Source organism: Elgaria multicarinata, chromosome 4 (genome assembly GCF_023053635.1).
Source record: "Elgaria multicarinata webbii isolate HBS135686 ecotype San Diego chromosome 4, rElgMul1.1.pri, whole genome shotgun sequence".
Classification (NCBI taxonomy): Eukaryota; Metazoa; Chordata; class Lepidosauria; order Squamata; family Anguidae; genus Elgaria; species Elgaria multicarinata.
Genome location: NC_086174.1, coordinates 97,517,206 through 97,543,034, shown reverse-complemented (window position 1 = coordinate 97,543,034; position 25,829 = coordinate 97,517,206). Strand labels below are relative to the sequence as shown.

The 25,829-nt window shown below is 42.5% G+C and overlaps 1 protein-coding gene across 1 annotated transcript in view; it reads right to left on the bottom strand.

Annotated features, from left to right (window-relative positions):
- The window catches only part of ASCC3 (activating signal cointegrator 1 complex subunit 3), a 255,779-nt gene that overhangs the window by 204,088 nt on the left and 25,862 nt on the right, over positions 1–25,829 (bottom strand). The window contains exons 5-8 of the mRNA XM_063124851.1: positions 13,517–13,637; positions 12,683–12,890; positions 9,593–9,734; positions 7,603–7,728 (exon numbers count right to left, since the gene is read on the bottom strand). Of these exons, the coding sequence (XP_062980921.1) occupies positions 7,603–7,728; positions 9,593–9,734; positions 12,683–12,890; positions 13,517–13,637 (597 nt within the window). The remainder of the gene's footprint in view (positions 1–7,602; positions 7,729–9,592; positions 9,735–12,682; positions 12,891–13,516; positions 13,638–25,829) is intronic.

Sequence of the window (25,829 nt, the reverse complement as noted above, 5' to 3'; positions counted from 1 at the left end):
AATTCTAATAAATACAATTATTATTATCATTATTATTATTGATGAACCAAAGTTCAACACTGAATTAAGTGCATGTAACCCAATCAAGTTCAATAAACGTGGCAAACTGCAATTAAACCAGGGACTCTACGATTAACCATAATTTTCAGTTTTGTAAGATCTAGGAAACTATAGTTATCAGCTTCAGACCAAGCCAGGGTCTCAAATTGCATTTTGAAGCTGGGTTAAGATCCTGGCTTGCTCCAAAGCTGGTAATCATAGTTTCCCAGTTAATTAGAGACTTTTTGGTTTAATCACAACTTATCACGAAGGGAGGAGTGAAGGAGTCATGTGTCTAGGCAAAATGTTCATGCATATCTTTGTTAAATAAGCAGAGATACGATTATCCAAACCAGGTCACTAAGGTTCCATAAAGTTAAAGCCAACATGCTGAGAGTGGTTTTATGAGTCTACACTAAAAAGGCAGATGGCCCTGTGGTAGAGTCTAATCAAGCAGTAAGTCCAGTTGCCAAAGTAAGCACAGCTAATTGCTGGCAATCAGCTGACTGGATGGTTTGCTTTAGAAGTTTTTTTTATTATTATTATTTTAATGTAACAAGTGATCAGTCCTCTAACAATTGATGTCTAAACAGCTGTTATATAGAATTATTTAATACAATTTTAAGGAGGGGAGGAATAATACAAAGAAAAGAGAAAAGAAAAAATGGAGGGGGGAAGAAGTAACTAAATAAACAAATAAACAAATTAATAAGTGTGCTGTATAATCTTCATTAGAAGATAAACAAATTAAACAGAATGCTTGCATAGAACTGTTCTTAAATAAAAAATAAAATCAGATCTAGGTCTAAGAGAAAACTTACTACCATTTTTAAAAAGACAAATTAATACATTACATTTATTTATTTATTTATTTATTACATTTTTATACCGCCCAATAACCGAAGCTCAGAATATCTGAGAAAGAATTAAGTTTATTAATGGCACATTTTATGCTGTCCACACAGCTCTTAAGACACCTTTTTTTAAAGAATCAATTTCTTTATAATTCATATAACATAACAATAAATGAGTGTCAAGAAAAATGGCACTCCACTCCCACCCCACCCACCATCCAGGCAAGAAATAATTGTATGTAAAAGGATTACTAAAATACAGCAGTAACATAAAATCCGGCCGACCAACCACACCAAGCATGGTTATGCTCATTCAAGTTTCTTTTTTGGCTATCGCATGTTACCCGAGAATGCAGATATTCTTCAAAAGAGATCAATATTGTAAAGCTTTTATAAAATATTTCAAAAGGTAATGATTAACTTCATCCTTAGTGTGAGCCCACAACAGTCAAATATTCTGAAGGATGATGTCCAAAGTAACATGTATACATTAGTATGTCTACCTTCAGCCAACCTTGCTTCTTGAGTATAACTATAAAAGCAAGAAAACATTACTGATGGAAAATGGGGGTATTGATTTTGTAATCACTCCTAACCATTATGCAAAAGAAAAATATGTACTTTATTCACGCTGTTAATTGATTACAGTAAGCAAAAGAAAATGGAAATGACATGAAACAAAGAAATAAATTCTATCACAGCCATCCACTTTAGGTAAAAAGCTAGAGCCATTCATCAAGAGCTCAGATGTGTTATGCAAGCCTTTTTTTTTAACCTTATGGAAAAAGAAGTTCACTGCACCTTGTATGGTAGCCTTGTAAATAGTTACAAGTCTGAGGTGGTTGCTCAACTTTCCCAGGCCCGTTGGCTCCCATTCCAACCCAGCACCTCCTGCTACTTCCCTCTCTGCCTGCTAGCTTCTTGGTGGTACTACAACAGTGTTCTACTTTCATATAACTAATAGCCAGGCTCAGGAGGCCTGAGAGCACCCCCACAGCAGACTGCCCAGCCCAGGAGAAATTCTGCACAGCTTTTCACTGGGTTGGGGAAGAGCATCAGACTAATCCAGGCTATCCCTCCTAGCTTTAAAAGAGCTAGAAGAATGAAATAAGAGCCACCCTCTATACTACGCTTTTTTCATATCAGAAAAGCGCTGCCGTGCTTGACTGGACTCAGAAACAGCATTGAAGTGGAAACAGTAAAAGTCTATTCATCCCAAGTTAGCAGCAAATCCTACCTCTAAACTTTTGTTTAATAAAGTTAGAAATTATGGGAAGTATCCAACAGGGCGCCGCGCCCCTGCTGATTCTGTTCCGCAAGCAAGAACCAGAGTTTGTGCAACGAGATTTAGCATTTCCGGGACTAACTAGAAACAAGCAGAAACACTTCACTGACCTGTCCAGATTTCCACTAATTTCAGGGCTTCTAGCATTAAATCTCCATTGTGTAAGCAGTGGGTCCTGCTTGAGCAACAGAATCAGAAGGAGGAGCTGCTTGTGCAATGGTCCCATTGGACACTACCTAATAATACACTTTGTATTTTGTTGTTGTTTATTCGCTCAGTCGCTTCCGACTCTTTGTGACTTCATGGACCAGCCCACGCCAGAGCTTTCTGTCGGCTGTCGCCACCCCCAGCTCCCCCAAGTTCAAGCCTGTCACCTCCAGAATATCATCCATCCATCTTGCCCTTGGTCGGCCCCTCTTCCTTTTGCCTTCCACTTTCCCTAGCATCAGCCTCTTCTCCAGGGTATCCTGTCTTCTCATTATGTGGTCAAAGTACTTCAGTTTTGCCTTTAATACCATTCCCTCAAGTGAGCAGTCTGGCTTTATTTCCTGGAGTATGGACTAGTTTGATCTTCTTGCAGTCCAAGGCACTCTCCGAATTTTCCTCCAACACCACAGTTCAAAAGCATCTATCTTCCTTCGCTCAGCTTTCCTTATGGTCCAGCTCTCGCAGCCATAGGTTACTACGGGGAATACCATTGCTTTAACTATGCGGACCTTTGTTGTCAGTGTGGTGTCTCTGCTCTTAACTATTTTATCAAGATTCGTCATTGCTCTCCTCCCAAGAAGTAAACGTCTTCTGATTTCTTGGCTGCATTCAGCATCTGCAGTAATCTTTGCGCCCAGAAATACAAAGTTTGTCACTGCCTCCACATTTTGTATTACTATTACTAAAAATAAATTTTAAAATAAATACATTTTGCAATTTTTAGGAATACTGAAAGTAAAAAAGTCACATTAAACTGAATTGGCCAGTTGAAGACACAGGACAGGACAATGGTCCAGCCCAAATTAAGTAGTTTTAAAACCCCACTGATTACAATGGAGAAGTCTTAACATGTGCTTCACTCTTTCACGGAAAACAATTTTTAAAGGGCTCAGTTTTGACAGGACCCTATCCAAAGTTTCTAGTGTTAACACAAAGGCCCACACCTGGCAAGATCCATGCATGTGCAGGAGGCGGCTTTGCCATTCCCTGCAGGCTCAGGATTCCCTGCATGGGCAAAAGGCAAGGTATCTTGTACGTCCAGAAGTTGGGGGACTCTATCCATTGTATATGATGTGAAATTGGGGGTTCTATTATCCTCCTTTAGGACTAGCTTAATAATAGCATCCCTCCACAAAATTCCAATAGTAACGGCTTAAGAAATTACAGGATTGCACAGCAAATACGCTATATATGCGCCCCTCCCCATCCTTCACTGTTTAGCGCAAAGGAAGTATATATAATTTTGTTCCCATATAGGATTGTTTCAGACAGGATTGCCTCCATATCTTAAAAATAATAATTAAAAAATTGTGCAGTGCTCCATCCCATGTAATGAAAATAAACATATTTGTGCTGTATTGTCCACAAGATAATGCTCACCTTCTCGCCCTATGCATTATTTATGTTAAAAGTGTCCGTGTGAAGCAGCCCACAGATGAGTAAGTAACGAACACCTAAGCAGTAGGTATGAAATGCATTGCCACCAATATTCAAAACATTTAAGAGTAATGTTAGTTTGATGTTTTCAAAGTCCTCTTTCAAGCAGAAGACAGCTAAAATTAGAATCTGAGCATACTTTTCTAGACTTGCCTGACTATAACTATTGCCTATATTTATGATGCATTTGACAGCTCAACTAGAAAGAAACACCAAGACACAGCAGCCACAAGATATATCATTTTAATGTCAGTTTGCAGTGCAACTTTTTGAAGGGAAAATATTCATTTTCAGAGTTACAGAACTAAAAACATTGCTTAAAATTTCAGAAATAAATGTTTCAAAAAGTGTACGATCAAAGAAAATATTAACAAACCAAAGGTCTTGAAGTGTTACAGCACAGGCCTGGAGAATTACGTTGACAGAAGACTGCCTGGGCGAAGCAGGGCTTTGCTGTTATCTTCCTCCCCGTTAATTGACCATTGTTCAACCCTAGACATGCCCTGATGGACTTCCAGTGACTAACACGGAATCAACAACCAAGGCAGACTAACTCAGCAAACAGAGGGGATTAAAGATGTGGATTCAGGGTACAAGCAGGGTGATCAAAGGAGTTTCGGCTGAGAGGGAGGGGGGAAGAAGGAGGAGAGATTTTCCTACTTAAACTCTGTGTATGCTCAATAAACTCACTCGAGTGGCTCCGGTCACTTCAACCCTCAACCCTCAGTGTGTGCGTGAGTATTTACTACAAGGTCTCAAAACATTTAGCCAGTTAGTTATCCAACTGTATGTCCACTATATTTTTAGAACAATGCTATATTCCCACTACAGGAAAAGGTAGCACATATAGGTATGTGTGTCTACATGCCATATGCATGCTAGTGACTTCATGTGGCAAACCTCTACTTCTGATGTAGTGCACCAGTGCCTCTAGAGCAGGGGTTCCCAAACTTTTCCAGGACACCGCCCCCTTGGTTCCACAAACTCATGCCCAGCGCCCCCTACCCTACACTATAAAAATCATTATTCAGAAGAGCGGTTTTCAACGACCCACCAAGGAAGATAATAACAATAAAATTCAAAACAGTAGCAATTAATTGAATACTTTATTCAAAATCCAATTGGTGTGCCCCGCCAGTATTCAGCTCTCTTTTCCCTCCCTCCCTCGGCAAGCCTGGGGCGGGTGCTTTCCATTTAGAGGGGATTTTAAGAGTTGACGAACTTTTTTCTGTCTAAACATGCATAAAATTGTGCCTTTAACTTATCATGTCACACTAGCATGAATACAGGAATCAAATAGGATTTCCTTCTTCAGTGGAACACACTTACTTAGGAGTAAGCACCATTTTGTTATAGGAAAGGATAATGTATTTTAATTAAAATTTAAAAATAATTATCTGCCACCTGGTACAGAGCTTTCCTATGGAAAACCTGGCTGGGACTGAAGTAGAGGGGCACTAATTTTACTGTAGATATTGTCTTTAAATATGGTTAAATATCCCACAGTTACCTTGCTATTCTATTTCTACAATTCATTTTCTCCTTTCTTTTCTTCACCCTCTCTTCGTTTTCAGGCTGAATCCTATGCATATTTACCTCAGAGTAAGTTCTATTGATCTCAGTGGGGCTTACTTCTGAGTAGACATACTTAGGATTGTGCTGCAGCTCTGTTTTTATGGTGACACAAGATACACACATACCATGTTTACCAAAAGAACGTTTGAAAAAAGGGGGTTGGACAACCTGAAATAAGCAAGGGCAGATAGGGATTGTTTCAGCAAGCATTCTGGAAAAGGTGCTGCTGAATCTTCTTTAGCCAGGAAGGACCTGGGGAATTGCAATTCTCTCTCCCTCCCCCTTTTCTTTTCTCTCCAAATCTTGTTGTAGTCCAGATTTTTTGGATGGATGGGAGCAGACACACAGACTCACAGCATCTCTCTCTCTCTCTCTCCAACCCCCCTCCCCCCAAGCCTCACAATAGCTGCCGGGCTGATTAGGACAGGAGGGCAGCAGCTCAGAGGGGAGATAGCCCCAACCTGCAACTCCTGACGGGGGAAAGGAGCCTGGTGATACCTTGCAGCAGCACAAGCAGTCCTGCTCCCCACCCTTGGCAGCTGCTCTGCCGCCCGCCATCCTCCGCGTGCTCCTTCCTCTCTGCCGCAGGACTGCTGCTCCCTCCTTGTACAGCAACTATCATGAGAGGTCTGCCGGGGCAGCTTATAGGAGGGAGCAGCTCTGGCCGAGAGAGAGAGAGAGAGAGAGAGAGAGAGAGAGAGAGAGAGAGAGAGAGAGAGAGAGAGGGCGGCGGTGGCTCCAGCAGGAAAGAAGACCTGGGCCCTCCTAGGCAGGAGAAGAGTGGGCAGAGCAGCTTAATTCGCCACTGTTTCTGCTCTGTTGCCTCCTGTGGGGCCGCTGTGGGCTTGAGATAGGAGGAAAGAGCGGCTGCATGAGTGAGAAAGTCCTTCCTGAGCAGGAGCTGTGTGGGGAGAGCAGCTGAATTTGCTGCTCTTTGCTGCTCGGTCCCTGGGTTTAGGACCTTCTGGAGAGACCACCTCGAGCGCCCCCCTGCTGCCCCTTTGCCTGTTAGCGCCCCCTGCCATCCTTTTGCCTCTTAACACCCCCCTATGCAATCCCACCGCCCCCAAGGGGGCAGTACCGCCCACTTTGGGAACCACTGCTCTAGAGTGTCTGTTAATTGCTTCCATTCCATGAATCCTGAGCAGGCCTTGTGTTACTTTTTGTTCTGCAATATGCATCCACAACTTAAGTTCTTTTACCACTTACTGGGGGCTGCCCAACCAAAGTGGAACACTTTTAAGGCCACTGGTGTTAAGAACAAACCTTTCTCATGCACATCACTGAAATGAGACAACGGCCCTTGCGACGGCACTGACCTCATTCAGAAGGCCCTGCCTTGCCTTCTCAGGCCGAGTGCCACTTCTTGTAAAGCCTGAGGAAAGGGTAAAAACAACACAACCTCTCCCCTATATGTGAGAGAACATAATCCCACGTTCCTTAAAATTCTATCTCTTCTCACTCCTCACACCAAACACTCTCACAAAGCACAAGCTAGACTAAAACTCCCAGACTAAAACCAAACCTCAAAACAACTGAACTCACAATCCCCTCAGCCAACCTATTTATACTCCTCCCTCCCCCTCTCTCACCACATCACTAGCCACACCCACTCAGTCAATCATTCCGCACTCACTAGACATACAAACCAGACATACCTAAGGGACAGAAAGGTGGGTACCGCCACAGCCCTGTTCAGAAGACACCTTAAACCACAGCTTTAACCATGGTGGTTAAGCCAGAATGCCGGGCCATGTTCAGAAGTCACCTTAAACCACAGCTTTAACCACGGTGACTAAGGTAAAAAGTCTTATTCGCCATGGTTTAAGGTGTCTTCTAAACACAGCCTGGCTTTCTGGCTTAACCACCGTGGTTAAAGCCATGGTTTAAAGTGTCTTCTGAATGGGGCCTATGAAGTGGCTGGATGGTGCACAGACTTCCCTTTCCTCTCCACAGCAGCTCTCTACAACTTCTAAAAATCCGCTCTTGTGGGGCAACAGTGTGGGATGGGGCAGGATTGGCGTGCCACTTTGCTTATGCAAGGTGGCTTTTGGATCCAACCGTACATAATTATTGAACAATAAAAATAGAATTTATCTTTTTAACACACACACACCTGCTTCAGTATTAGTACTGGAGAACATTAAAATGCAAACATTTGTAAATATATCCTATAGCACAATTCAAAAGTTAAATTTTCCTCACCTCATCTAAATCTTTAATATAGACTGCTTTTTCCTCAAAACCAGTAGGCATTGGCTCACTGTGAGGGATCTTTACTTCTTCGTACATTTTATTATTTTCTCTCTCAATAGCTTCTGGCAAAAGCATCTGTGAAAATTAAATAGGAGAAAGAGAAGGAGGGAAACAGCTTAGAGTAATGAGCTGAATACATAATGATTCAAAACCTCACACAAATAGGTAAAAATCTGTTTAATCATAGTCAGCAAAATAAAATCTTTAATTATTAGTTAGCTGTACCTATAAAAAGCTAATGGTGCTTTGGAATGGACAAAACAAGTCCTTGGAATACCATGATATAATTAGTCTCACCCTCATTACAGTATTGTGAGAAGTTTTATAATGTCTTCTAAAATGGGGGAGAGAAAGATCAGACAACCTATACTCAACACCAATTATACCTCTAAGTCTGTTCCATTTGAATCTGTACACCATTACGTACTTCATTTATGTTGAATCTGGAGAAAAGTTTCCATTTGTAAGTTTAGTTCATTTTGATTACTTGTTTCAAATTGTCTTTCTACTGTCAGGTAGGGAGATTAGAACATTGGACACCTACTATGAAGGTTCCTTCTGGTTTGGTGTGATGAAGGCATCCAACAGTGGGTTAATTCCCCCTCTTTTCATGAGAGAGAACTGCATTATCCCTACTTTTCCTAGGCAGTAGGGGAGTTAACCTACTATTAGATGCCTCCTCTGCACCGAATAAAGGGTGTAACTTTCAAAATGGGGCAAAATCATGGCAGCAGCTCAGAAACTGAGGGGGAAGATTGTAGAAAATCACCCTGTTAAAACTGTAAAAATTGGCAAGAGATTTAGTTCTTGTTATCACATACCAAAAACAACCCAGGAAGAGAACCCATGGTTTGTTGTTGGGTTGTAAACTCAGGGTTGATTGTGGTTAACAACACATAGTTAAACCATAGTGCAGGGTTTGCACATAACAACAATCCATTATTCAACAACCATACTCAACCCATACTCCGGGTTGCCATTACATGCAAATCAGGTATATACCATTCTTCAGCACTTGCATGCTCCTTGTTTGGTAACATCTCTCTTAACCATGATTGGGACAGCGTATGCTGTGGATTCTCATAGTCCCCCACCTCCTTCCTCCACATAACTCCCCCCCCCACATTGTAACACTATATCATGGTTCAAGAAACATCTGCACCAACACTTTAGCTAGGAACCAGCTTCAAACCCTAGTTAAAAGCTAACAATAATTAGCATTAAACAGATATACTACACAACTATTATAGCAGACCATGGAATGTAGGGAGGATATCAGACACGAGAAAAGGGTGATGGGGAGAATGTGAAATAGGGCCATAGTCCTGATTCCTCAGGCATTACAACAGCACCTGAAATATGTATTGCGGCGTCTTGATTATTAATCAAAGAAGAACATGGGATTCTAAAACCAAAGGCGAGAGGATTTTAGAAAAGGGTTAATGAACTTTCCATTATTTCAGCTGGGATTCTATAACCTGATAATCCCTAAAACCAGTGCAGCTCTGCTCAGGAACAGATCTAATTTACAGCCATATCTTGAAAGCTTGCAGCAATATCTCTTAAGTTGCGGGTGGTCCACTCATATATAACCTCACCAATAAATTTAAGAGTATTGCTCCACTTTGAATATTCCAAAGGGGGTCGGGGAGAACAGCTGAACATGGCAAAGGCTGTCAAGGCCTCAGAACCACTTCACTGGAACAAATGGCAATGAATTCAGTGAGATCTCTCTGGAGCAAGTGATTGATGACTGTCACCAAGATTACCAAACATACAAATGTTCATCGAATGGAGTGGCAAAAAAAAAAAATAGTGTAAAATCAAGGGGAAGAAAAATTATTGCCTCTTCAGAGGGGGGAAAAAGTATTTCAAATCTATCTTAAACCAGCTGCAAGCTCATTCAAATGCATTACTCAGAAATAAGCACAAAACATACCTTTGATCCCCCAATAAATGCTGAGGTTTTCCTAGCTTCAGCTTGTGCATCATATACATGTGGGTAATGGATTCTTTCAAAATCAGTGTCTCGCTGTCTGCCCAGGACTGGCACTGTGCGAGCATTCAAAAGTGCTTGTTCTCTGTAATCACAAAACAAAGCCAAATGATCATGAAAAGGTTAATTCTTGGGAAACCAACACAGCATGTACTTCCATTGGTCCAACTTGTTGCGTGACATGTGAACCCGGACACTATGGGCTATTGTGGGTTAAACAACCTAAGGTTAATCTACAATTAATTTTAAGGTTACATTTGAATTGTTTAACCCTCAAATAACCCACAGTGTCCAGGTTTGCACATCAAACAACAATCTATGATCAGGCCAATCAGAAGATAATTATGCAAAGCAGAAGCAGCTCACTTGCAGCAGGCAACCTGGTCACTTTTACATGCAAACAAGGCCATTAGCGTTATATACCCTGGCCACTTTTTATTGAATGTATGAGCAAACTTTCACATACTAGGTTTTCCTTCTTCAAATAACAAAATGTATACCATCTGGGTTTTCAATTTTATTGAGCTTTCTAACACCTATAAGTAATTGCTTATAAAAAGTCCTATGGAACTAGCCTCATACAGGTTCAGCTCAAAAATGCATATTCTAAAGAGAACGAAACACTGCAGTATAGTGTTGATGGTCAGAGTTCCACCTAGCCAGCCACATTCTCTTCTAGGGTGTTCCATTCTATTTCATTCCCTCACCCTTGGTTTCCAACTTTGCCAAACGATCAATCAGCTTTCCACAACCACTAAATATGCTCAGACCTTCTTTGGGTGTTTTTGGGTTCCCTCTAAAGGTTTTCTGTAGTTCTTCAAACCCTTTAGTTCCCAGAAGCCTGCTGATATCTCTCTTTTGCGTATAGATGGTGCCATTCTAGCCACATAAGAATTCACACTTGAAGAATAAGCTCACTATTACCATGTAGGATTAAGGCATAACTGTTTCCAAGAAAATGTGTGCGTGTGGGGTGGGTGGGTTGACACTGACCAATCATATAAAATCTCTATTCAGGAGGACTGCAGGCAACTTGGGCCAATTCATACACCAAGAAGATTTTTTTTATGTACTGGGGAAGGGATTTTAACAATACAGGGGAGAAAGACAGATGAAGCAGTTTAATCACTTAGTAGCCCAACTGAACTAAACATTGTAGTAAGATTACTTTTAAGAAAACACCAAAAGGTGTTCGCTGTGCTTAAAACAGAAGATTGTGAAATGCCAATCATGATTATGAGCTCTCTCTTTAAGAAATAAATCATGAATGATGCTGGCCTTAATTACATTTTTGGTCAAATGGTGAACCAGTGAAGGGTACAGAGATTACCGGGGCAAGAGAGGTAGAAAAGGAGAGTCTTATGGCTGCTTCCATGCATCCCCTTCCTGTCTCCTCCAGCTCAAGCTGCCTCCACTTACATTAAAACACCCCTGACTCATTTTCTTCCCTCCCATTGTATTTCCTCACCATGATTCCCAGACACACAGACCCTAAGCTTCTCCACTGGCACTGAGAGAAGGAAGTGGCCTGCCCCATTAAAGGACATTTGAAGGAAGCCCAGTAACAACTTTTAATGAGGTGCTGCAGTGCTTTCCCAACCCAGAAAAGTGGAGATTATTCTCCTGCTGGACAGCTCCGAAGATCTGTCGGCAAGAGAGAATCCCGGTAAAAGTTGAATCCTAAGAACTCTCAGAACTTAGCTTCCATCTTGCACAGACCTTTCTTGTCCAGCGATGGCTTGACCAAAGGAAAAGGAGGTAAGTGGCTGGGCTCCTTCCCCTCAAGCATACCCAGGCCAATGCTTGTTCCAGGTTTGGAAGTGGGGCAGGGGAAGATGTGCTCAAGAAGCCCATTAGCTGTTTGGGCCAACTCCTTCTAGATTCTGTCTCCGCTGCCCATTTGCTTGCCCTCTCTGGAGGCATTTTGTGTAATTGCTTGGAGTGAGAGCACCCAAGGCAGATGAAGGATGCTGCTATATCTTTGCACTCTTGTTACTATTTGCTTGCTTGGAAAGGGCAGGTGAACAAGCAATAACAGCAAGGAGGAGCAACAGCAAGGCCAGGAGACCCCAATGGCCAGACCTCTACTGAGGCTGGGTCTCGGCAGGTGCCCAACAACATCAATCTGAGTTGATTCATGGGTCCAAGCCAAGCAGTAGAGCTGGCTTGAACGGGAGGAGGGTGTGCAGGTGCATTCTAACAGCTAACTGAAGTCTCTCCCCCAGCAAGTGAGGGTTATGGGCTGAACACTGCCCTGTCACTAGATATATGCCCTGTCACTAGAGCTCTGGCTATTGGGCGGTATAGAAGTGTAATAAATAAATAAATAAATAAATATTTCCCAGCATCATGAGGTAAGCCTCAAGGTGTTGGCCCAGCCTGGGTTGGCCGTAAGAGTTATGGGGAAAGCTAAGAGTCATTCCACTCCCACTCTTTTCCTGCAATGGTGGAGGGTCTCTACTATTGGTAGAAATCCGTTGCCACCTCCTACCATTTTCCATTCTGTGTCTAGACCAAACATTGCACTCTGGAAGTGCTGCACAGACATTGTTATTTCATATTTGTTGTGAACTGCTGGGATTTTATTATATTTAGCGGTATACAAATAAATGCACAGAATAAAATCCAGTGTTTTTGCCTTTCCACTCCATTCCACTATAGAATGGCAATGTGGAAGTAGTACAGAGTAATCTAGAGAAGAGGGAATGACTAGTACACCAACATACACCAAGCACAGACATGATACATTTTAAACTAATGGTGAGTGCCCCAAACCTGTAAACAATATGATGCCTCCTACATCAGCAGCTCTAACCCATGTAGGTTAGACCGCAAAGAATCTAATTTAGCAGATTACTGTTCTTTTATTCTGGAAAATTAGATTTTTCATACCAAAACGATTCTGTACTTGTAATAAAACATGACTTGGAGTCATAACCATCTAATCACTAAAGCTGAACTAAGAGAAAGTAAATGCTTACCATACATTAAGTTAACAAGAACAGCATTTTTCAACCGATGGGGATTTATTACCTTTGCATGCGCAGCTCCTTGGGATCAAAGCACGTTCCTCCATCTACAAAAACTTCTCCATCGTCCCCAGTTCGTTTCTCTCGCCTGGCACTTCGTTTTTCTTCACGGCGATATAGTTTCATTAACTGCTTCTCCTGCTCAGACTGAATTGTGACTTGACAGCCATAATTGGGCTTAGCATTTTCACCTGCAAGCATTCTGCAGTGTTCTGGAACATGGAAAAAGGTACACCCATCTATAGTTCCCAATTGTGTGCAATCTCAGTTCTTAGCAAAATTATGAAGGTTGAAAGTAGTCGGGAAAAACTATTTTAAAAAAATGTTTTAAAACTACTTTCTAGGAAAGTTTTTAATAGTGTGCCACTTAGATATCAAATGTCTTTCGCTAACCAGCTACATCAATGATTTCCGAGACATTCAATTCACCTCACATACTCATATACAGTAAGATAGGAACACTATCAAAATGTAGCCTGTTCCTCAAACAGGAGTTGGATGTAGAATAATCAGCTTGCTCTCCAAGACATACTTGGTGAAACTTAACGTTACACAAATAATGATTTTAAGATTTAAGATATTCTGAACTTAGGAAGAAAGAAAGAAAAATGAATGAGTTGATTAGTGATCTCAAGTTATACGTGGATTACCAAATCAGAAAATGTATGTCATTTTATAAAGTTACAGTGAGTTGGATCCAGACTTTGTCATACAGCAGTCCACCTGCTGGTTTCCCCCACCCCACAAAACAGAATAATAAAGAGTTGTGCATGGGTAAAAGCCTTTAGCCCAGAATTCAGCAATGCAACTATGTAAAACCCTGTGTACAATACTTTACCTTGCAGAGTTTGTAGGTTATAATCATGTGATCCAGAGAAAGACCTATCCACGATCGTAGATCTGTTCTGTAGGAGCTTCTCTATGAGTTCAAATCCCTCAGGTCCAAGCAACTCAAACAACTGAAAAGGGGTAGGCAGAGAGAGAAGAAAAATATCATTGCCTTGGAGCTATCACTTTTTGAGGATACAATATGCTTCACGAGAGTGAACTTGTTCCCTGCTTGAAGGCCCTGGCTGTGACCAAGAATTTCTAGAATACTGCTATCACATATGGAGCTCCATGTGTGTGTGGAAGATATTATGTGCTTCCATAGCTGCTCTTGAAGATGTCTTACAATGGACATCATACAAAGGATCATTCTTAGATCATCACAATAACAGTGCTACTTGCCAAATAGTGGAAGACTAATTTATAGTGAATCACAGACTTAACAGCCAACACATACATCCTGTTTTTCATTACAGCTGTAAGCATGATCTTAGGCAACAGAGCACATTATGGCATGCCCAAACACTGCCTGGAATGAGAGGCCCATGCTCATATCCCACAGAGGGATCCAGTGATCCGTCTCCATTTATGGAGACTACAAATACTCAAGTAGCCTGTATATGCAGATAAAAGCAGGGAGATGGGAGCATGCAAGGCTTCCCATTCCAGGTAATGTCCAGGGGCAACTGCATTACACTTAGCACAACATCCCCTGGGTTTTAAGAAAGTGAGAAACAAGAACTAAGGTGCAAGGAAGTCCTTTATCGGGGATCTTCTCCTACACACGGAACTAGAAAGAGCAGATAAGATTTGCTACTTTAATTATACACTGACATCTCCGTAGATGGCGATTTATAGAGTAAGGGGGGGAGGCAGACCCCCCTCATCCCAAAGAGCTTACAAAAAGCTAAATTTAGACAGTGGCAGGAAAACAAAAGGAAGATAGAGACAAAGGTAAAAAGGTGTGAATATGAGCCAATGTAGTTCCTTGTACTAGGACCATTTCTATTAGGAAGTGGATAAATGACTGAGACGTGGCACCAGAAGATGTTCTGAGAAAGAGCTCCAACCATAACAGGCACAAAGGGAGCCTGGGCAGAGTCCTAAGCGGGCCGCCATTTTTGGCATACTTTATCTTTTCAGAGTAACATTGGCCTTTAAATCTTAATTGACAGTTTTACAAGACAGATAAATTGCTATGTGATCCGAGAATTTTTTATTCCAAAAAGGAAATTTTACAATCTTAAGAAGGATCGGTTATGTTTAGAAGTTCCAATGGAGAAAGAAAAAAAATCAGTCCATTTCTATTCCTTGCAAGCAGGAATCAACAACAATGTCATTTGCCTGCCCAGCAGGAAAGACTATCATTGTCTTCTCAAACATGAAAGACTCATAGCCTGTGACACTCAGGCTGCGTTCGAACAACACAGTAGTCAATGGTGGGTTAATAATCAACTCCACAGTTGATTATTGAGGGTGTACTCCCCACATAACATTATAATCTACGATGGTGTGGATTAAGGTCAGTGTTGAGTTGACTATTAGTCAACTGTGTGTTTGATTGACACATCCCCGCCTCTCCCCTCTCATCCCACTGGTATCCAATCAGCCATTGTGAGTTCTGCTGGCTGGACTAGAGTGGCAGCTGCTGCTTTAATCACTCTTGCCAGGGGACTCTGTAGTCACTGAAAATAACAATGGTGCCTGTCACACGACACGATAAATGCAAGTTGCTTACCTGTAACTGTAGTTCTTCGAGTGGTCATCTGTGCAGTCACACATATGGGCTCTGCGCCTGCGCGGAGCTACTGTCAGGAAACTTCTAAAGCTGAGCTTTTTTTGGCGGGAACCCTCCCCCACTCCCTAGTGCGCATGTCTAGGAGGGTTCCCGCCCAGCTCCTCAGTTCTCCTGAGACCTTAGCCTCGGTACCGAGGAGGAATTGTTTAATATATAGTTGCACCACACCGACGCGGGGATGGTGGGTGGGTTGTGTGACTGCACAGATGACCACTCGAAGAACTACAGTTACAGGTAAGCAACTTGCATTTCTTCTTCGTTGTCTCTGTGCATCCCACATATGGGCGATTAGCAAGCTGACTTACCGGAGGAGGGTAGGTGTCGGTGCAGGATTGATGACAGGACCGCTCTTCCAAATGAACAATCAGCTCTAGCTCTCGTATCGAGTCTGTAATGCCGGATAAAGGTTGTAGCCTTTGACCATGTTGCAGCTCTGCATAGTTCTGTGACAGAGATGCCCTTATTGAATGCAGTAGACGTTGCGACTGCTCTGGTGGAATGGGCTTTGACACACGTTGGGGTGGGGGTGTCATGCCTGCTAGTTCATAAGCCAGAGATATGGTCTGAGCTATCCATGATGATATTCTCTGTTTTGATGCAGGTAGACCTGTCCGAGGACCACTATGGCAGATGAAGAGTCGCTGTGATTTGCGGATGGTGTCTGTGCGAGACTTGTAAAACGCCAGCGTTCGTCTAACATTGAGCATGTGAAGCGATCTTTCAATGTCTGATGTAGGAGCTTGGAAGAAAGCTGGAAGAATGATGTCCTGGTTTACATGAAACGATGATACGATCTTTGGGAGAAATTGACTATCTGGACGCAACACGACCTTATCTCGATGGAAAGTTAGGTACAGTTCGTCAACTCTGAGTGCTGCCAATTCACCTACTCTTCTAGCAGTGGTGATTGCAATGAGGAAAGCAAGCTTGAGTGTTAGCAACCTCAAATCAACTGTAGCCAACGGTTCAAACAGTTTGGTTAACAGGGCATGGAGTACAACAGACAGACTCCATGAAGGAACAGGGGATTTAACAGGGGGATGTAAGTTATGAAGTTAAAAACTTTTGGACCACTGGATGTACAAATACGGAACATCCGTTCAACTTATCATGGTATGCAGCAATTGCAGCCAGGTAAACTCTTATTGATGAATATTTTAGGTTTCTTTGAACTAATTGTAATAGAAACAATAAAACTATATTTATACTGCATTTTCGTGGGTCAGAGTCCTTTGTTATGGCAAACTTTGAAAAGGCTTCCCATTTTCTCTTGTAAGAAAGTCTTGTTGACGGTTTTACGGCCGCGTCCAGGATGGCCTGTAGTTCAGGTGTGTAAGAATCCTGGTTCATGTCGGCATTAGCCTCCAGGCTGTCAGATGCAGAGAGTCCAGGTCTGGGTGGTGGACTCGACCCTGGCTCTGGTAAAGCAGATCTATTCTCGTTGGTAGCCGACAGAATCTCCCCTGAGATCTGTCTAGGAGAGGGGCAAACCATGGTTGCCTGGGACACCATGGGGCTAAGATGATGCAATTGGTGTTGTCTGTTATTATCTTTGCCAGTATCCTTGTTAGCAGAGGAACTGGTGGGTACAGGTAAAAGAAGTCTGTGGTCCATTTGCGGAGAAAGGCGTCTCCCATCGATTGGTGTCCTATTCCTGCTTTGGTGCAGAATTGGTTGCAGACGCTGTTGTTGGTTGTGGCAAAAAGGTTGATGGATGGGGTGCCTCATCTGTCGAATACGTTTTGAATGACGTCTGGGTGAATTTGCCATTCGTGGGCAGATGTCATGGTTCTGCTGAGTTGGTCTGCAAGTTGGTTGTGCTCTCCTGCAATGTGAATTGCGGTAATGGTGATGCGACGAGCATTGCACCATTCTAATATTTGGATGGTGAGTAGGACTAGTGGTCTCGATTTGGTTCCACCTTGCTTGTTCAAATGAAAAACTACAGTTGTATTGTCTGATGTTATCTGAATATGCTGGTGGTACAGTTGTGTTTGGAACGCCTTCAGTGCTTTTTGATCTGCAAGTAGTTCTAGCATATTGATATGTCTGTGTTTGTCTTTGCCAGTCCAGCGTCCTTGTACTGTGAGGTTTTTGTAATGAGCTCCCCATCCCACCGTTGAAGCATCGGTTGTTATGACGCCCAAAGGTTCTGAAGGGTGGAAAGGGACTCCTGTTAATAGATTGCGGCGTGACATCCACCATAATAGTGATCTTGTCACTTCTGGTGGTACGTGGAGTGTGATTCGCCTTGCGTTTTGCTTTGTATTGAATACTCTCGTGAACCAGAGTTGCATTCTTCACATTTTCAGACGTGCAAGTTTTATCACCATAGTGGTGGATGCCATCAATCCTAACATTCTTTGGATGGTGATTGCCTTTTGTTTGCTTCGTCGTCTTATTGTCTTTGCTAGGTTGATGATGGTTGTTGCCCTGTCTAAGGGAAGGAATGCTCTGCATAGGTCTGCATTGAGGATTGCTCCTATGAATTTTATGGATCTTGTTGGTGTTATGCAAGACTTTTCTTTGTTTATGTAAAGACCTAAATTTTGAAGTAAGAGTTGTATGGTGTTTAGGTTGTGAAGTAACGACTGGTGGGATTGTGCAACTATCAGCCAGTCGTCTATGTAAGGGTAGACCTGGATTCTTTGCTGTCGTAGGTAGGCACATACTACAGCCATGCACTTTGTGAACACGCGTGGTGCTGTGGACAGGCCAAATGGTAGCACTGTGAATTGGAATGCTTGTTGTCCTATGAGGAATCTTAGGTACTGTTGACTTTGGGCGTGTATGTCGATATGAAAGTATGCATCTTTCAGGTCTATTGATGCGAACCAGGCGTGTTTTGAGAACAGTGGTAGTATATTGGCTAAGGAGACCATCCGGAACTTTTTTGGGGTTATGTAAGTATTTAAGTCTCTTAAGTCTAAAATAAGACGTAGGCACCATCCTTTTTTGGTACGGTGAAATAGCGGGAGTAAAATCCCTGATGTATTTGGGATTTTGGTGTTTTGATGATGGCTCCCTTTGTTAAGAGGGACAGAACCTCTTGCTTTAGTGGTGTTGAGGGGGTTGTGGCCCGAATGATGCCGGATGGTGGTAGTGTGTCGAATTCTATTAGATATCCCTGTGCAATTATGGAAAGGACCCATCTGTCTGATGTGATGTGTGTCCATGTTGAGAGGAATTTGGATAAGTGTTGGCCAAATGAGGTGATTTGTTTGGTGTTTTTGACTGTCCAGTCAAAGCCGCTGCTTGTTATTGAAGTCAGTTTTGCGTCTCTGAAACCGGTTTCGTGAAGAGGGAAATTGGCCTCTATTTGGTTTCTGTTGCTGTATTTGTTGTTGTTGTTGTTGGAAGCATCCCTGTTGGAACCTGGGACGGTCATTCTGGTATCTTTAGTATTGAGCTTGTGGCTATCTATACCAACGTCTTTGTTTGAATTGTTGAGTTGGAAAAGTTAGTCCCATTTTCCTAGCCGTTGTTCTGGCTTTCTGTACCGAGTCCATGGATTCATCGGTCTTGGAATTAAATAATCCCTCCCCATCGAATGGGAGGTCTTCGATGCGGGTTTTTGCTTCCTGTGATAATGCAGTCGATCTGAGCCATGCATGGCGACGGAGTGTGACTGCACCAACCATTACCTTTGAGCCACAGTCAGTCTGATGCTTTGAGATATTAATTTGCTGTTTAGCAAGTCTTACTGCCTCATCTGTAAAGACCCGGGCAAGTTCTCTTTGATCGTCACTTAGGTTGTTGCAAAGAGAGGCTATTTTATCAAGTAAGAAAACTTGATACCTCGCCATGGTTGCTTGATAGTTTGACACTTTTAAGCTCAATGAAGCTGATGAATAGAACCTTCTTCCCATGAGGTCTAGTCGTCTGCCTTCTTTATCCACTGGCACGGAGTGGATATGTTGAGAGCGCCCTTGTGCTGACTCAACAATAATCGAGTTTGGTTGTGGGTGACAAAAAAGGAATTCCGCATCTTTCTCAAGAACTTTGTACATGTTCTCCAACTTCTTTGATGCGGGAGGCATCGATGCGGGTCGTTTCCAAGATTGTTGGATTGTCTGTAAAAGTGTCAGAGCAAAAGGAATGGCTATTGGTAAAGCCGATTCTGTGTTTATGACATCAAATATCGGGTCATCTAGCGTTTGTAATGGTTGTGATGTTTGTAGACCTAGAGATTGTGCCATGCGTTGGATCTGGTCTGAGAAGTGGGCGAGATCTTCGGATGGTGAAAGTGGCTCGTGCGGCGCTACTATTCCATCTGGAGAGGCAGTAGAAGGCACAATAGATGAATAAGAGGCTGGATCAGATTGTTAGTCATCTGTTAGTGAGCACGGGGAAGTTACTTGTAATGCAAGGCTCTGCTCCTCGTTTTGCTCTTGTTCCCTTTCCCGCGATGCTGATATAGCAGGAAGATCGCGTGTATGTTGAATTGATTCAATATTTCGTCTCGGTGCCGAGTATGGTACCGATGTAGATTGTTGTGAGTTTGTGAAAACTTGTTGTCGTGGTCTCCGTGGAGAAGAGGTATATTGGTAGTAATTGTCGTGGTGTCACTGTCGACGGGGTTCCTCATAGTAGTGGGATGAGATGTCGGAACATCTGTCCCTATCTGAGAAGGGGGAACATGATTGGTATCGATCTCTCGGTTTTGTAGAGCGGATAGAATCTGGGGATTCCCGTCGGTGGTATTGTTGGGAACGTCCTTGTCTTTCCTGTGGCAGTCTCGGTATAGGAGCTGCATGGGGGCTAAGTCGCATCGGGACCTGTCTCTGGGGTGAGTCCCTTATTTCACCTTCCAAAATGGAGACGGATGGTACAGCATCGTTCCAGGGTGTCAGAGGCGAAGGTGCATTGTCTACTCTCGTGGTCTGAATCCTCGATGTTGACGGAGATTGCGTAGTATGGGTCCTCGATGTCGAAGGGCGCGGCACAGTAGATACTCTCGGTGTCAAGGGAGAATGTCTTACTTCTGCTCTCGCTGTCGAGGAGCGGGGTGCAATTGGTATTCTCGATACCGATGGAGAGCGTCTTCTCGCTGTGGATGGGTGAGACGCGATATCCGCTCTCAATGTCGAGGGGGAATGTTGGATGTCGGCCCTCGATGTCGAGGAGGCTAAGGTGGTCGGTATCGATCGACCGTCCTTCTTCTTTTTCTTTTTCTTTTGAGCATCTGGGGCCTTTGTTGCCCTTGCTCCCTTCACTAGCTTTTTTGCTATTAGTTTGGTCATTGTTCTCCCGGGCGTGGGAGGCGCCTCTCTCGCAGCCGATAAGGAAAGCGGCGGGGTATGAGACCTGACCAACGGAGCGTTTGTTTGCTCCCTGTTGGGCATCGTCGCTGCCATAGTGGGTTTTTGGTTCTGGACAGCCTGCAGGGCTTTTGTCCACAATTCTGCCTTAAGGCGGTTGGCTCTGTTTTTTCTGGTTTGCTGCGAAAACGCCTGGCAGTTATGGCAGGAATCCACCTTATGGCCTTCTCCAAGGCACATTAAACAATGGCTATGTCCGTCAGATGGCGGTAGTTTAGCACCACATCTTGTGCATTTTCGGAAGGGTGCCCTAAGGGCCATACAAGTCTTGGATCTTCGCGATCAGCAGCCACTGATCGTCTTGTAGAAGTTGAGAATTTTAAGCAGGAAATTTTAGATTTATGAAGTAAAATATCTTTTTATATATATATAGAAGAAAGGATATATGAAATGAAAGAGGTGAAGAGATAAGTTGAAGAGGAATTTTGAAGTAAAAAGGTAAGTACTCAGCTAATAATTGGTTTTATTTTCCGTGAAGAACCCGACAAACTAGCCGTGAGGCGGTCGAAGGAGAACTGAGGAGCTGGGCGGGAACCCTCCTAGACATGCGCACTAGGGAGTGGGGGAGGGTTCCTGCCAAAAAAAGCTCAGCTTTAGAAGTTTCCCGACAGTAGCTCCGCGCAGACGCAGAGCCCATATGTGTGATGCACAGAGACCACGAAGAAGAACCAATAGTAGTTCAAATAACCAAATCTGTACAGTATTGGTTATTTCTGCTGAATAACCAACCATGGTGTGAAAAAGTCCAGACAGATGACACAATAACCAACCATTGATTATTTAACTCACCATTGGTTATTATGTTATCTGAACCAAGTCTCACTAGTGTAGCCATTTAAATAAAACCAGAAACAGCAGGCATTACTTTCATTGTTTCTTCCCCATGCAAGCTGCCATGAAAATAAGAAAAAAACCAACTTTTCCTCCAATCCCCTGTGCTCATCAGGGGGCTAGTTTGCGATGCAAAGGCCATGTGCATGTAACAAGCTAAAGCACAGTTTTTAGCACAAGGTGAATGAAATTGAATAAGCAGCAGTGACTTTCAGATTCGCACACTTCCTCTGGCACAACCACAAGGAGCCGTTTGTAAGCTCACACTTTTGCTAGTTTGTTGCCAAACCAACAAACTATGGTTCATATTAACTACATCTGGTTCAAGCAAGCCAACTTGAAACCATGGTTAACATAGAGTTTCACCACAGGAGAGGAGAACAGCATGCAATCCCAAGGCTTGCTGCTGCTCATTCCAGCTCATCCACACTGCACCGATCTATGGTTTATCATGACTTCCAATATGGCCAAAGTCTTCTCTGAGTTGCAGGAAGCTTTAGCGAAGTGGGCATTTTTCCTGCTTTATCATTCTCCAAAGTTTCCCACAATCAGAAAAGTTGTTGCCTGTCCTTCCAGTCGTCCAGCAATCACAGAGGGCTTGGAAGAGAAGTAGGGATTTGTCTTGCACCGAGATTTGTTTGCATGAGAACAGAAACAGCAGGCATTTCCCTTCCCAGTTCTTAACTTTTCCACCTCTCCATCCAAGCCAAGACACCACCTCTCACAAGCCCTCTGTGCTGGCCAGGGAACATGTAAGGCAGGCAGAGTCTTTACTCCCTCAGCAGTTTGGTTGAAATAAAGAACAGCAGAGAGATACTCTGCTCTTTCTTAGCTTCTCCATATCGCAGTGTAAAATAAAGTAACCCTGGCCTCTTCCAGAAACTCTCTGCACATACCGGGGAGAGAGAAGTATAATTGGTAGCAAGGACAGATTGAGGCTTAGCTGGAAAGCCAAGCTGATATTTGCTGATCCCTGCTTGCAAGTCAACTGAGCTAGGCTCCAACTGCTTATATCTAAAACTCTTCCCCCACCCCACTCTATTTATCCTTCTGAGAAATCCAGGGTAACTTTATCTTCAAAAGCGAGAACAATTCTTCCACATTGCAGCTTTACAAGGCATGGCTTAAATCCACTACACCGAATCCTATCAAGCTACATGATGAAGCAGAAATGCATCCACCGCTACTGTTCATCTATAATTTTGCATAACATGTTTTCGCAATTGCACTTTCCAAACAAGAACAAACCTAGGTCATTTTCCTCTTCTTTTCATGTAATTTCCACACCTACTTCCATTGTAAAAATAGTCTGTCAATAATGTTTAAATGGTGCAAACCTTACCACTAAAAGCATGTTAGTGCACTTATTATGTTAATTTGTGCCTTACGTTTTCCACTCAATTAAGATAAATATAATATAGTTTCTTTAAGCCTTTTATTTTCCACTACTATGAAGTCACATAATGTTCATGTATTTTCTAAGCAGCTAAGTAACAGACATGCCCTTAAATCATTATTATACACATACAAAGATATTCCTTTTTCCTGGACTGAGAAGATGACAAAACTAAGAACCATTGCACATATTATGCAGAAGCAAACATAGGATTGCTAAGTATATACTCAAGAGCTGTAGCCAAGAAAGAAGAAAGAGTGTTATATATGTACATAAGTATACATACACACATGTGCATGTACACGCTACATGTTTGGCACATTCAGACTTAAATATAGGATCCGGTATGATTCTTCCTACATTGACATTGCCCAAACCCAGCCAATCAGCAGAGAAAAGAACCCACTGAGACTTCTTTTCCCCCACTCCAAGCATGCCACTCATACATTCACTATTTCCCTAACTACCCCCACCGCAGCCCGGGTTATTGTGTCATCTGAACTCAGCAAGGTGCATGGCAGGGGTGGCTGCCATGCACCATCCTGCATCCCACGGCTTGCTGTAGGGGTTATAGGGTGGTTTGGAAGCCACTTCCACCACACACCTTGCCAGGTTCAGATGACAAGACAACCCATGTCATAGTGTGGGTAGTAAGGAAAATGGCAAGCATGAAAGCAACCCACATGGGGTGGAAAAAAGAAGCCATGGTGGCTTCTTTTACTCTGATGATCATTCCAACCCAGCCATTATTTTTACATAGTATATGAAAAAGTCACTTATGGAGCAGGGGTTCACAAATGAAGTGCTTGTCCCAATATGGAAAAGCCACTAACATTGTCACAGTTTATTCCTTTTACAGAGAGACATAGAAATCTTCCATTCAAAGTGTCAGAAAACGTATGATTAACATTAATTAACAGTGTAACGCCGTGAAACTCAACTACCAACACTCCAATGAATCACAGTAATCTCTTGAACTACGCATTGGAGAATGAAGCAATCCTCACAGTACTACTAATAATTGTACCTGTATCTTGACAATGTTTTATCAGTTTAGTACAAAGTTATATATGTATAATCGTTTCTAGAAAAAACAAATTTTACTGTTACTCCATATCTTGTATACTCTACACTGCTGGAGATACTTTCCATGGCACATCATGAGCAAGAATGATCAACTGTATTTTGCAGAAGAAAATAGGCCAAGATCCAAAGCAGCCCAATACATGCTTGGACTTATGTTTTTCAAACAGCGACCCATCATGCCATCTGGCAAGCAACTTTTGAAACCAAGGGGGCTTTTAATAACAGTTTCTCAGATGGCATGAACGTCTGCTAAAAACAACATCACCAAGACAACATTATACACCTAAAGCAGATCTTTGGAACCCGGCCATTGCAATTATATCCATTTTCATTTTCATTAGTTCTAGCAAAATGTCAAGTTACTGCAAAGACTCAAACTCCCAAATCCCATTTCCTGCTAAGTAACTAGTGGAACTTAGCCAATTGGTACAGGTGAGGCAGGAAGGTAACATGTGTGGCAGGAAGGGGATGATGAAAGGGGAGGAGGAAAACTATACAACAAAGAAGTCAAAGAATAGAGTCCAGAGTAAGTGGTACATACATGCCCATACCCATCAATATGTGCTGAAGGATTTCTACGCATGACTGAACTCCACAAAATATTTGCATGCACAGCAACTATAAACAGTATGTCCTACCAGAAGTATTAGATGACATCATATGTCGGGATCTTATGCCGCCATTTCTATCCTGTTTACATAAGCTGTGGGAACTGCAAAATGGCCAACTCTTCATAGGGATATAGGATATTTGGGCCCATGCCAACCTGGTCAATGATCAAGCATTACATCACTGTTGTACTTGTGGCCCTGTTTAAGACTAAGCTTCCATTGAGGAAAATTTTCCATTAGGGAGACCATTAGGAAATCCCCCCACCATTAGATCTACCATTAATACATATGCATTGATGGAAATGCCAAAAGAAGGCACATCAGGAACTGAAGGAGAAGGTTCAACTACTTCTTTCCAGTCCACATGTGAGAACAATGAAAGCTCCAATTAATAGTAGTGTTATAAAGGACTGCAATTATATTGAACTATACAAGTTGCTGCTGATATCAAGGTAAACACTTAACTAAAGTAAAATGGATCAAAACCACTTAAGCTCTCATTACTCAGATTCATCTTTGAATTTTTCCTACATCCACATGAGCACTCAGTTCCACTATTAATATTACATTTATGGGTGGCATTAGGTTATGAGCAAAGCATGTTTTTTTTAATTATTATTTTTACAAAAATACACGCATGCTACTTTTTGAGTCTTAATTTTAGTCCCAATTTTGTTACAGCTTTTTCCCCATTTCAAAAGAAACCAATTGATTAAATAGCAGATCAGCAGCTTTGCCCACGGTAGGACAGAAAGCAGCTGCGATCCGAGTGCTCCGAGGAAAACCTTTGGTTCTGTTTCAACCAGGAAGAAAAGCAGCAGCTGGAAGGCATCTGGGAGACTTGGATGTTGATTCATCTAGAGTGAGAAAGGGCAGCAGCTAATATTGAGAAACTAAGCCTTGGATGTTGTTGGAGAGGGATGTGCCAGCAGGGAGCATGGGTGGGCTGGAGAGTAAGATTTGGAAGCATCTGGTTTGCGACAATTAAAACCCAACTTCCCTGCTGTGGTAAACAACAGCACATGCTAGATTTTTTCCATACATTTTTGTGGTGTGACAGAGAAAACACAAAGAGCTGTGAAGAATTGGCACATTCCAATTTCCTTTGAAACAGCAAGTGCAATATATACCCTACGTTTAGATAAATTAGGATGCCATTCCTATCTAGATATGGATTTGAGAAGATATTCATTTGAGAAGTTTCATTGATGTTAATTTTTATATCAAAACTCAATTCCATTTCCCCAGAGTAGGTTACAATAAAAGAAAGCTTGAAGCAT